The 13,064-nt window shown below is 41.2% G+C and overlaps 2 protein-coding genes across 4 annotated transcripts; one reads left to right on the top strand and one right to left on the bottom strand.

Moving 5' to 3' along the window:
• Positions 1-1,956: 1,956 nt before the first annotated feature.
• LOC108278684 (proteinase-activated receptor 3) lies at positions 1,957-4,999 on the bottom strand. 2 transcript variants are annotated; one of them, XM_017492163.3, is made up of 2 exons: positions 4,775-4,999; positions 1,957-3,799 (listed from the first exon to the last, which is right to left on the bottom strand). In XM_017492163.3, the coding sequence occupies exon 2, from the start codon at positions 3,692-3,694 to the stop codon at positions 2,735-2,737; it is 960 nt and encodes a 319-aa protein (XP_017347652.1). In that variant the 5' UTR covers positions 3,695-3,799; positions 4,775-4,999; the 3' UTR covers positions 1,957-2,734. The 2 variants fall into 2 exon arrangements, with proteins under 2 accessions (XP_017347652.1, XP_017347651.1); XM_017492162.3 differs by having other exon boundaries at positions 1,957-3,804; positions 4,775-4,998.
• A 727-nt stretch (positions 5,000-5,726) lies between these two features.
• Positions 5,727-12,893, top strand: wdr38 (WD repeat domain 38). 2 transcript variants are annotated; one of them, XM_047161614.2, is made up of 10 exons: positions 5,727-5,995; positions 6,084-6,159; positions 8,467-8,587; positions 8,674-8,790; positions 9,113-9,210; positions 9,481-9,561; positions 10,247-10,369; positions 10,946-11,098; positions 11,170-11,217; positions 11,428-12,893. In XM_047161614.2, the coding sequence occupies exons 1-10, from the start codon at positions 5,991-5,993 to the stop codon at positions 11,617-11,619; spliced, it is 1,014 nt and encodes a 337-aa protein (XP_047017570.1). In that variant the 5' UTR covers positions 5,727-5,990; the 3' UTR covers positions 11,620-12,893. The 2 variants fall into 2 exon arrangements, with proteins under 2 accessions (XP_047017570.1, XP_017347655.1); XM_017492166.3 differs by having other exon boundaries at positions 5,727-6,159.
• The last annotated feature ends 171 nt before the right edge of the window (positions 12,894-13,064 follow it).

Below are 13,064 nucleotides of genomic sequence, written 5' to 3'. Positions count from 1 at the left end.
AGTGGACAGTGAGTGCTAACCCTAAACCTAACCCTTGGTGTGCTTTCCATACAGTCCCATCCAAAAGAATTGGAGCGGCAAGGCCAATTCTTTTGTTTTTGCTATACACTGAAGACATTTGAGTTTGGGATCGAAAGATGAACATCTAGTGACGATAGATCAGAATTTCCACGTTCATCTTCTTATATTTACATCTAGATATGTTAAACAACTTAGAGCATGGCACTTTTGGTGGCAGACCACCCAATTATTAGGTGGACAAAATGTATGGGAAGATATAGTCTTAGAATTAAATGAAAGTAAATAACACATAGTATTATGTATAATAACTCCTTTGTTGTGTTGGCAGTGTGTTTTGGGTCGTTGTCTTGCTACACAGTGAAGTTCCTCCCAATTAGATTGGATGCATTTCTGTGTAAATTGGCAGACAGAATGTTTCTGTAGACTTCTGAATACATTCTGTTACTACCATCATGAGTTACATCATCGATAAAGATTAGTGAGCCTGTTCATGTTCACTACGTCCGATGAGCTCCGATGTTTTGGATCATGAGCAGATCCTTTCTTTCCCCACACTTTGGCCATTCTATCACTTTGGTAGAGGTTAATCTTGGCTTTCCGATTTTTACTGCTGACGATTGGTTTGTATCTTGTGGTATGGCCTCTATATTTCTTCTCTTGAAGTCTTCTTTGAATGGTATACTGCGATACCTTCACTCCTGCTGTGTAGAGGATGTTGGTGATGTCACTGACTGTTATTTTGGGGTTTTTCTTCACAGCTACCACATTGTTTCTTTAACCAGCTACTGATGTTTTCATTGGCAGGCCAGTCTGTTTGTTATTACACCAGTGGTTTCTTTGTTTTTCAGGACATTCCAAATTGTTATATTGGCTATGCCCAATGCTTGTGCAATGGCTCAGATGGCTTGCTTTTATTCCACAGACAGCTCCCTGGCCTTTATTTTGGCTTATCCTTTTTAACAACAAATGCAATCTTCAAAGGGTGAAACCAGGGCTCAAACCAAAAGTAGACCTTCAGAGCTATTAACTGTTTAAACAATCAATCTAACACACGTGGGCAACAAAAACCATCTGTCAGTCGCGTGTTCCAATATTTTTGATCACTTTACAAATAGGTGGGTTTAAACTAAAGGTATCACGTTCTAAGTCGTTTAACATGTCTAGATGTAAATGTCTGGAAATGAAAGCTGAAATTCATATCCATCTTTTGATCTCAGACCCAAATGTCTTCAGTGCATAGCAAAAAAATATAGAATTTTCCATTCCAATACTTTCAGAAGAGACTGTGTATCAATGATAATTTTATACCTATCAATGTTCATTCCATATTCATCAAAGTGCAATATATCTGCCTCTGCAGTATTTAGAGTTAATGACATTCATACACTCATTCATCTCCAGTAACCGCTTTATCCTGTTCAGGGTTGCAGTGGATCCAGAGATTGTCTGAATCATTGCACATTGCACGAGTGTCTGTAGACGTGGTCCTTGCGACTACCTCCACCGTCTTCGTTCCAGTAAAATAAACACAAGTTACTCGTCCTTGTCTTACACTGATCGCTGGCCTTTGTTTCTGACCCTGCAGAGAAACAGAGAGGAAAACAGCAAGGAGATAAACATATGACGCCACAGGAAGTATGGAGGAAGAAAAGAACACAAGGTCATAGGTCATGAGAGTCAAAATATACTTTAGGTTAACAGCCATTTGAACGGCGCTCAGGTTAAGCAGGATGTAACAAAGAGAAACAGTCTGCGAGAGGAGGAGACGCAGAGACAGATGAACAAAGTGTAGGTCACTGGGGCATGCTCAGATTGGTAGTCATACTTCACTTGTTCTTTTTATGACTAATCAAAGCCACAAGGGAAATATTAGAGTTGCACAAACATATGCTAGGACCACATGAAGCATAAATAAATAAATAGTCTTTGACTCACTGAGATTGATATACATTTATTGTGTGTGGTAAAGTAAGAGCTCGATTACAACACAGCCTAAAAAGAAATCAGTGATAGTATATATTTTTTTATTTTAAAGTGCAGTTTGTCTACAGCATAAAGATATTTACATACAGGTTTCCCGTTCATAACAAGGGTAGAGCTGAACTTTTTAAAACCTTCTCCTCCACGCTTTATAAGCACGCGCACACACACACACACACACACACACACACACACACACACACACACACACACACACACACACAAATCACAGTAGTACAATGTGCCCTTTATAGTCCTGACTATTCAAATGGCTCTCCATGTTTTGTCCATGTATAATGGATAACCATTTGAAACCAAATAGCTGAGTCTTTACACACCCGATCTGAATGCTAATTCCACTTTCCCACTGTTGCAGAGATAATACAAAAAAAAAAAAAAGAAAAAAACCCCACAAAACTAAAACTAAAATTAAAACTGATTCTACTCCCATATCCAAATGTGCTTATTGACACAAATACACATCGCATCTATTTTATTTGGGATTAGCACACAGTTTTTCCATTCTGTTGGTTATCATCGAAAAAAGTTTCTAAACATATAATGATCATAAAACTTCAAGGATACCAGATGCAATGGATCTTGCTGGTTTCTTATTTTTGTTTGTTTCTGGTCCAGAAATGAACTTCTCCATCATTTAGAACCGAACGTCTCGGCACTTTACTCTAAGAAGGCAGTTCGATAAAGGGGCATTAGTATAGACAAATGTTCGAATTTAAGTGGAAACGCTGAGCATCTTTCCCTTGCGAGTCATAAAGTAAAGCCTGGAGCCTGTTGTCCTAGACATGAGCAGAAACAGAAATGGGTCCAAACAGCAATGGAGGCAGCAGAGACAGACCACCACATTGAAGTAGGTGTAGAAATTGTCGTCTCCGCTCGAGTATATGCGTACGTAGTGTAGGAAGTGTATGCAGCTGCTTGGGCTGAAACAAATGATGAAGATGAGAAAAACCAAAGTGCTGGCCTTGATGTAGACGCTCCAGTCATGGTGTGAACGGTTCAAATGCCATACAATTGAGGCAAAACACGCTGCGGTTACAAACAGGGGAAGCAGGAAGCCTAATAATGTTAACCCTATGGCATAATACACCAGGAAGTTGTAAGCACTGACATCTACAGGAAGGACATCATGGCATGTGGTGATACCCAGCTGAGGGATGTGGTAGCTCTGATTAACAAGAAGATTGGGCAACATTGCCAATGAAAACACAAGCCACACACCTAAACTAGTCCAGGCCGTGCAGGAACGCTTGGGAAGGCTTTTGTAAAAGAAGGGGTGCACCACAGCTAGGTAGCGCTTGATGCTCACACATGCTAGAGTGTTTGCTGAGCAATACAAGTTGCCATAAAAGCAGGCGGTGGTGAGACGGCATGCAGCTTCGCCAAACGTCCAGTTGTTCCCCGAAAAGTGATAATGCGCCTTGAGTAGGAGGCTGAGCAAGAGAAGAAGGTCTGAAGCTGCCAGGCTGCAGCATAAGATGGCAGCAGATACCACACGTACTTTGGTGCCAATTGAGACCAAAATGGCAATGTTGGCAGGGACTCCGATGACAATCACCACCACGTAGATCGACGGGATGGCTCGGGTACTCAACGAACTCCTGAGGTATGAGGCGCTGCTGTTGGTCGACAGTACAAGGGCTGGACCAACAGCTCCAAAGGAACGTGTTTGCATTTCCGTTGAATTTTGAGGAAGAGGAAGCTGAATGGGGATGGCATGACCCTGGAACGTTCTTGGGCTGATAATGCCTGTAACGTTACTGCCATTTTTCTGCTGTTTCTGTCCTAAATAAAAAGGAAAGGAGAATTAGGATTTTGGTGCTCTCTTAGATTAAACATTATTTTGCTCTTATTTGACTGGATGGACTTCACACTACTAGCCCTCAGCATACTTCATGTGGAGGAGATGTTCGCCTGTCTTCATGATGTAACTACGAAGAAAATCATGCACATGGTGAACACTGATTGTTCGTTACAAGCACCACGTAGGTTTCAATAGCTATGCTAAACTCTCCGTTCTCAATCATTTCTTCATTTAATGGTCGCTCTATGCCTGTGTCTTATTTCTCTCTTTGTGAACACGGAACACTGTATGCACTTCCGCCACTTTCTTGTGTTCTGTCTGCAACTGTCTATCCTCAACTCCTGCATCGCTGTGGTTTACACCGGCACCGATCGGCAGCAGGCAGTGTCCGTCCTATAGTTATGGAAACGGTCATGAAATTTTGACAGCACCACCAGCGGTACTTGTATGCGACAGGCAATTTGAAACCACACCTTATGTGAGTCTATACGCTCGTGAGTGTAGTTATGTCTACACACAACCCACTTGGACATCGTCCACACATTAAACATGCTGAGGCCTTTAATGAAAATCCAGAAAACGTTTTTTGTTTTTTTTTTTATATTCGTTATGAGGAAAATAATAAATAAATAAATAACGCAATATGAAATCTAGTACTAAACATAAATCCGGTGCTACGGTATGTGCAATCGCACGCCACTTATTGTATTGACATTCAGATTGATTAATGAATTCATTCGTTTAAAACAATTCATCTGGTCCATTGAATATCGTTATTGTCCTAGTGCAGTGAAGTGTTATAGAAGTGTTATAACTATAGACTTCTCAAGATGTCAGTGAGTATGATCTTCTCATGTATTTATTCCACACAGTCTATAATAAAATGCAAAAAACAACAACAACAACAACAACAGGTGCTTAAAATGATGATTAAATAAAATGTGTTTTTACCTTCTGCCATTCCTACCACAAGTAAAGTCAACAAGAGGATGATGGATGTATTTGCCATGACGACTGATTAGTTCAATGTTTCCCCAAAGGATCAGTGCAGACCAAACAGTTTTCTCTTATTAATCCACACAAAGAGGAGAATAAAAAAGGCCAGACCCTCTTTTCCTCTGAACATGCTGTGATGTCAGACCACAAAAAAAACAAGTGTTCTCTCTCTCTCTCTCTCTCTCTCTCTCTCTCTCTCTCTCTCTCTCTCTCTCTCTCTCTCTCTCTCTCGCATACACACACACACACACACACACACACATACACACACTCCCAGAAACTACTGGCAGCAAAATTCCTCAGCACTTACATAACCCAGTCCCTTCCACATTCTGCTTTCCCATACCTTCTTTTTCTTGTTCTTTTTTTTTTTTTCATTCTTAGCACATTTGTCACTTTCAATCAGCATCATAACCATCAGTAAAGGAAATGTTAATAGTAGTTAGTAGTGGTAATTAGCTGTCATTTTGTTTTATTTGACTAATTTATGTCAGAAAAATAGCAAAACAAGTCAATTAGACACAGACTGTCCGATTGAATAAGTGGGGGTAATAAGTGGCTCAGATTCTGACGTAGCACATGAAACATAGCGGAAGATAAGGAAAGAGGTGTAAATGATAATCCGATATGAACCACAAAGATTCCGTGGGGAGCAGATCTAGACAGAGAAAAACTCTCTGTTTATGAACATCTGTGTGTGACGCATTTGTGTCCCTGTGGTCTCACAAAGTTTTTATTTCTGGTAAACAGTATCACACCACTCGAACCTGCATCATCAGTGTGTTTACAGAGCTGCTGTGCAGCCTGCATCCTGCTAAGAAGCCTGCTGTGACTCAGAGGTCAGGTGGCTGAAGTGAACATTGTGTCACTGACATGAAAACATCACTTCTAGCCTGCTGTTAACATCTGCACAAACGCATGTCATGAGAACAGCCACTTGTCGCCTGTGCTTGCAAATCACGGGTCATTCGTTAACAGAGTCGTTTGGTAAGAGGCCCCGGGGAGAGAGAGAGACGGATTTGTTTCAAATGAATTCTTAACGAGGTCTTCTGGGTGTGACTGGGGCTTGTTAATGATCAACACAGTCCACCCTTCTCACCAGGCCATCACTGTGGATACCAAGAACCCGTAAACACCTCCACCTACAGCTGAAGCTCCTGTTCGACTTTAAATGATGTAATAAGGAACTAACCTGTTCTTATTTCTATTCTATTTCTATTCTTATTCTATTATTATTTTTTAAATATGTATAATTCTTCATAAGAGGAGCCATGTGGCAGGATCGGTCCAAGGATAGCATCGCTGCGCAAGTCACCTACTTTTCAGGCCACAAAGGAGAGGTGGGTGAAGGTCGAATTAGAATTCGACTCCATAACGTAGTAGACTATAACACTTTAAATGTGTATTTGTTTATTTGTTTGTTTGTTGTGTTTATTTATTTATTTTGCTCATTTGGGGTTTTTTTTTTTTTAATGCTACTAATCTGCAGCAATCATAGCAATGAATCGTAGTACGCTTTTTAAACAAATAGTTTTAGCTATAGGTATTACAAGTATAGGTATAAGCAAGTTTTCGGCAGTCGCGTGTGTTTAGACGTGGGGTGGCAATGGGGAGACAAGAATACATTTGGGGGTGGCACCGCTTTTATTAAATATTTATAGAGCATGTTTGCATTTGCGGAATATCAGATTTGCTTCTGGAGAATGATTGGATGTATACTATTTACAATACGATGTAGGATACATAGAGTACTGTGCAAAAGTTTTAGGCACCCAATTTCTTTTTCGCACACACTTTGTTCTAGATTTTTTTATTTGATGACTTGTACATTATCGAGACAGTACAAAAAAAAAACATTTTAGATTCCCAAACATGAGTTTTCTAGCACAAAATGAAATGTCACAGAAGAATGTTTGTACACACGGCAGCATGTTAAGTGGTGAGAGACACTTCTCTTATAAAATACACAACGACGGCTGGAGGATTTCTCTGCAATAATAAGAAGCGAGTGTGACGGTCAAAGACTCCAGAAGAACCGTGTCTGGTTCTGCAAGATGCTCAATAACACTCACAGCTCAGGTCCTTATAAACCTGCATTAATTACATTTACATTTATGGCATTTAGCAGACGCCCTTATCCAGAGCGACTTACGTTTATATCATTTTTATACAACTGAACAGTTGAGGGTTAAGGGCCTTGCTTAAGGGCCCAACAGTGGCAGCTTGGTGGGATTAATTCTACCCGAGACTACTATTTTTATTTTTATTTTTTTGTCACACCAAATAATGACTTTGTTTCATTTACTACTGTTTACTGCTCTTTACGGTATTTTTTTTTAAAAATTTAAATATAGAAACATTTCATCATTTTGAAGACATTTTTGCTCTGCAGCATTCTTTTTCATGTGCGTAAAACCTTTGCACAGTACTGTATATAGGATACACATATGATTCATTAAGGCTGCATGCATTATACAGAATAGATTGCATTTCACAAAAACAAAAAGGGTATGCCAAAAAGTCTCGCCCTTTCTTCAGCCGATAATCTCACCTGGATATTGTAGACGTGTACCTAAGCACTGCTTCCGTGTGCATAAAGACTATGATGCTTATAATAAACGTCGTTTCAACACACTTTGACTGTATACTATGCAGTTGTAGAAGAATAATGGTTTGTAATCACACTAAGAAGTGGGGGGGGGGGGGGGGTGTTCCCTTTGGAGTCTGGTAACACTCCACATGTTGTCTCAGGGAGTTTTTCCTTGCCTCGGTTGCATCTGACTCTATTGATTATAAATTACAATCTACATTAAACTCGATGTCTAAATCTACAGATCTAAAGCTGCTTTGGGACAACGTCTAGTGTTAAAGCACTAAAAGCAGAAATAAAACTGAACATAGAATAGATTTTTCAGACATGATATTTGAGGACATAAATTGTTGAGGCTGAAATTGTGATTTTGAATTTTATTTAGAATTTTATTTCTTATATGGCCAGAGCCAAATCTCCCAGCAGTTCTCGCCTGGTGTCCCACTGACGCTAAGCAGGGTTGAGTCTGGTCAGTACCTGGATGCGAGACCTCCTCGGGAAAGTAAGGTCGCTGCTGGAAGTGGTATCAGTGAGGCCAACAGGGGGCGCTCACCATGTGATCTGTGTGGGGCCTAATACCTCAGTACTGTACTAAAAAACAGCACCGTCTTTCAGATGAGATGTTAAACTGAGGTCCTGATGCTCTGTGGTCATGAAAAATCCCAGGACACTTATCGTAAAAGAGTAGGGGTATAACGCCTGGTGTTCTGGTGAAATTCCCCCCATTGGCCCTCCTCTATCCTGGTCCCCTAATAATCCCCATCTCTCTCCTCTCCACTAATAGCTGGTGTGGTGGGCGTTCTGGTGCACTATGGCTGCCGTCACATCATCATCCAGGTGGATGCTACACACCAGTGGTGGTTGAGGAGAACCCCCCCCCCCCCCCCCCCCCCACACACACACACACACACACACAATGTAAAGTGCTTTGAGTGTCTAGAAAGGCGCTATATGAATGTAACTGTAACTAACTAAAGAAAAAGTAAAACTGATGATGAGTATTATTATTATTATTATTATTATTATTATTATTATTATTATTATTATTATTATCCAGGTGAATTGCTGCGCGTTCTCGCCCGACTGTCAACTCGTTCTCACGTGCTCGGATGATGGCCGCCTTTACCTGTGGAGATTGTCCAATGGGAAACTCGTGGCCAAAGTACATGGTCACACAGGTCTGGATCATCAGAAGGATGTCGTTGTTTCAGGTGTCGCGAGGTTTTCTAAACTAACAGTCCGTGTGTGATTTTCTGACGCTCAGGGCCGGTGAAACGGTGCACTTTTTCCAAAGACGGCTGTTTGTTCGCGAGCGCGTCACATGACTGTACCACACGTGTCTGGAGCACGTCACCCATCCAGTGCATTCACATTTTGACAGGTTTGTTTGAATTCAAATATAACTGCTTGAATAAGGCACCTGAATCTCCTTCAGACGAGAAGAGAACAGGATTAAACAGCTTTATGACGGTTTAATCCTGTCTTGTTCTTGTTTGTACCTGCTGCTTAGGGGCGTGGCCACATGGCTGCCACAATGTTCAACTGCCCCCTAAATAAATAACCCGCCACTACGACTGTGACGTCAAGTAACATATTTGAGAGGTGCAGACTTCTTTGATCATGTCCACCTCGTGTTGCAATAATAGCATTTAAAGCATGCATCTTAGTGAAGAAAATCAAAATAACCTAAAGCTATTGTTCAGGTCACTTGCGAAGTGTTGAGACGGTGACCTTCAGTCTCGACGGCCGAAGCCTGGTATCAGGGGGGTGGGACAACATAGCATTGCTCTGGGACATCCATGTGAGTGTTTCTAGTTTATTTGTTGTTGTTGTTGTTGTTTTTATTGTTTGTTATTAACTTCACTGGTGACAAATGAACGGAAATCCAACATAAAGTGTGTTAATAAGGTGTTGGGCCATCATGAGCCACCAAAACGGCTTCCATTCTTGCAGTTAGCCTTGTTTAGAGACATAGTCAGTAGAAAACAATCTGAGGATTTGTTGTCTTGTGCTGTGTGCTACGTTTTCACTTGATTAAGTATTGTGTTGTTATTGTGTTGTTGTTGTTCAGACTGGACTCAGACTGAGGCAGTTCTGTGGTCACAGTGCTGCTGTTCAGAGCAGTGCATTCTCCACAGATTCACAGTGGCTGGTACACACATACATATATATATATATATATACATATATACATGCATATGTACATACACCTTCCAGCATGCCTGTTGAGAAAGAGCAGCAAGCAGAAAAAGTCTGAATGAAAAATCTGCAGTTGTAATGTAAGTATTACGTAGACACTGCGTGGACAGTAACCTTTTCATCATGTAATTTGGCTTGATAGCCAATGTTAGCCGTCTTACAAACAGTACACTGGTTAATGTTATTTGAAGGGAAAATATGGCCAAATATAGAGATAAATAGTATTAGTATAATCAGACTAAGCCCTGCTTGGTTAGTCCATACTGGACCCGGCACTAGGTTTCCTAATTGACCGTCATTTCTAGCCCGACCCAAAACTGTCACTCACCACATCAACCATGCCCTTTATTTATCATCAAATAACTCTTATAAAATGCATTTATTGTAAGGAAAAATATTGTGAGAAATATCAAGGTCAATTTAACTCCTAAAAATAATTTGTGGAAATTTGTGTAATCTAAAAATTATACCGCAGCCAGCCACTAGAGGGCCTCAGAGACATTTTGGCTTCACTTTTGAATCCCTTGTATGACATCCACCCACATATACAGTCACTGATATAACTCATGCATATATTATTGTGTTTGGTATATTTCATGCTTGTGTAGTGATGAAGGCTGTGTGTGTTGTGATCCCAGGCCACAGGCTCATGGGATCACACTGCGAAACTGTGGAGTCTCAGTGGCGATGAGGAGGTCGTGACCTTAACAGGGCATCGGGGGAATGTGGTCTGTCTCTGCTTCTCCACCACTGGGATGTTGGTGAGCTTCAATTTTCCAAAAAAATCCAAAAAAGACCTGTGTTTTCTATTAGCTACTATTCTGGTGAATATCAATACCTTTTCCCTTTTCCACTGTACAAACTACTGGAACATCTGGTACCTGAAAGCTGTGCGTGTTCTTTTGTTACAGTGGCTTCTCTTCTGGTTCTGAAGGTTCCCGATATGTGGAAGTTAGTTCCTGCTCATGATTGGCAGCACTAATAATGTACAAATCAGCACGAGGCAGCATGGTGATGATTGGCCCCTGTGTGTCGGGTCTTTTGAAATGCAACATCATACACACAAAAGACAGACTAAAAACCACGTCATGCTTTTACTTCCACTTACATCCTGTTTGGGCGAAATTACAATGTCCTGGAGAGACGGGAAGACACTCGCTACAGTATCATTCATTCCACACATCGATTTTCTTCATCACCTCTTCTCTTTATCAATAGATGAATGTTTTAAGTCATGTATTAGTATTTTGGGCCGCTGTGACGACAGAGAGGTGTGTGTTCATACTGAAATGGTCGGCAGAAGTCAGATATCCTGGTTGCGATTGTGTGTGTTCCAGGCATCCGGTTCGTGGGATGGAACGGTGCGTGTGTGGTCACTGCAGAGGCGTGAGTGTGTGTTCGTGCTGGGTGGAGGTGAGCGTGTGTGGGTGAAGTGTGTGGCTTTCTGTAGAGACGGATCAGTCCTAGCATCCACTGCCGAAGGGGACAAGGTAAGAGCTCGTACACACATGCGCACACAGAGACGCAGAATCATAATGGGAAATGTTTCTCGCTCTCACAGGTGAGAGTCTGGGACATGGCAGACGGCAGGTGTGTAAAGTGTTTACAGGTGAGTGTTAACTGTTTAGGTCTCTCATGTGCATAGAGTGTGTGGTGTGTGTGTGTGTGTGTGTGTGTGTGTGTGGGCCTTTTGAGACTGGACTGTAAAGGCTTATGAATATTCAATATTTAGCAACAGCACAATTCCTAAAAAAATAATTTAATATTAAAAGGTTTCATTCACAAACCGTGTGTGTGTGTGTGTGTGTGTGTGATGTAGGGACACAAGGACTCAGCATACGGGTGTGTATTCAGCCCTACTGATGCCCTGCTCACTAGTGGCTCTGACCAGCTTGACCTGGGTGAGACAGAAGACAACGATGACGAAGAGGAAGAAAATAATAAGCGAGAGGACGGACAAGACAAACTAAAGATTACAAAATGTCATATTTTTTTGGAAATAAATAAATAAATAAACCATCCACGGGGGGCTGCAGATGTTTACACACCGTTAGATCACATCAGCGCGATTTCCCAGAAAGTTTGGAAAGGACAATAATAAGCAGCAGTGTTGACACAATTGAGAGGCGTGACCTCTCGTATGTCTGACTTTGACAGCAGGCTACGTTTACTGATCAACTTTGGAAGCATCACTAAGCTCTCTAGAAATGTTGTAGACCAGATACGTTCGAGGTTTATTACCTTGTGCATGAAGATACAGAACAATGTTTAAAGCAGCTGCTAACATCTGGCCTTCCGTCACCGACATCTGTCGTGGATGATTTCTCAGACAAAGGGCCTAGTGATGTTTATAGTTATCCCCGTCTACATCGTGAACTAGGGCATGAAGCACTCTCAGTGTGTGCTAGAGCCATGCACACACTAGTAATAGTTTCACCAAAGTCATGGCTAGCCAGGTTATGAAGAAGTCTCCATAGTTTCAGACATGTCTACAAAAAAGACTCGATGGTCTTGCAGCAAACTAACTGAAAGGGACATGCAAAGACGGTTGGTCAGCAGGTCGTCCCCCGGAACCTTGTATACGCTCCGATTTAGGCCGACGTGCCTGTTACATCCTCAGGCCACAATTCTGTATCAGTAAAATACTGCATGCATTTGTGACACTGCACAATTCTCCAAAACAATACTCCAAATGTCAAGTCGTGCCCTAATGCGGTATTCTGTGCTTTATGAGATAAATCAGCCCGAGATAAAATATCAAGGTGCATTTGCTTCGCACGTCTACTGCATCGAGTATTCTCACATCATTTTCATCAACCCAGGTGTAATGCTATAGCTCCAGGTAAAAACCCAGACACAGATCTTAATCAATAATTAAACGCTGCAGTAATTATAGTTATGATTTACATTGATGAATATTGGGAAAGACACAACCAGTGTGTGAGGGTGGCAGGTTCAGCTATCCCCAGTTCTCGAGTTTAAGTGATTTACTTGTCTTGTTCTACTTTAGACAGGTCTTATATTTAGGGGATCCAAGCATGAAAGGGTGCTGGAAACTCTTAATAGATGAACATGTCTGTTGGAACACACTCATTAAATTGCATTGCTTGGATGCTATCAGTATTTGTGATGTAGAATACTTTTGATATAATGATTTATTTGATCTTTCAGTAGAAGCGGAACACACAGACACCCATGGGTTCAGTAATAAACAACCGGACAAGCCCCATTTTCTGACTTTACAGCAGTGATGTTAAAATTTCATAGTCGTTAAAGTTACGCACATACCCGGCTGGTCTTGAGAACAGGAACAGTAACGTTTACTTGAACCCAACTGTAATTTTTTGTGACAACCAAAACAGCATTGCTACTGAAAATGGGTAAAGTCTTTATTACAATTGCAGGTGGAAGGTAAGCTGCAATACCGAACGCTTAAAGTAGAATTTGAAGTCCCTG

This window comes from Ictalurus punctatus, chromosome 18 (assembly GCF_001660625.3).
Source record: "Ictalurus punctatus breed USDA103 chromosome 18, Coco_2.0, whole genome shotgun sequence".
Lineage (NCBI taxonomy): Eukaryota > Metazoa > Chordata > Actinopteri > Siluriformes > Ictaluridae > Ictalurus > Ictalurus punctatus.
Note: the sequence above shows the minus strand (reverse complement) of the source record. Positions and strands in the feature narration are given on the sequence as shown.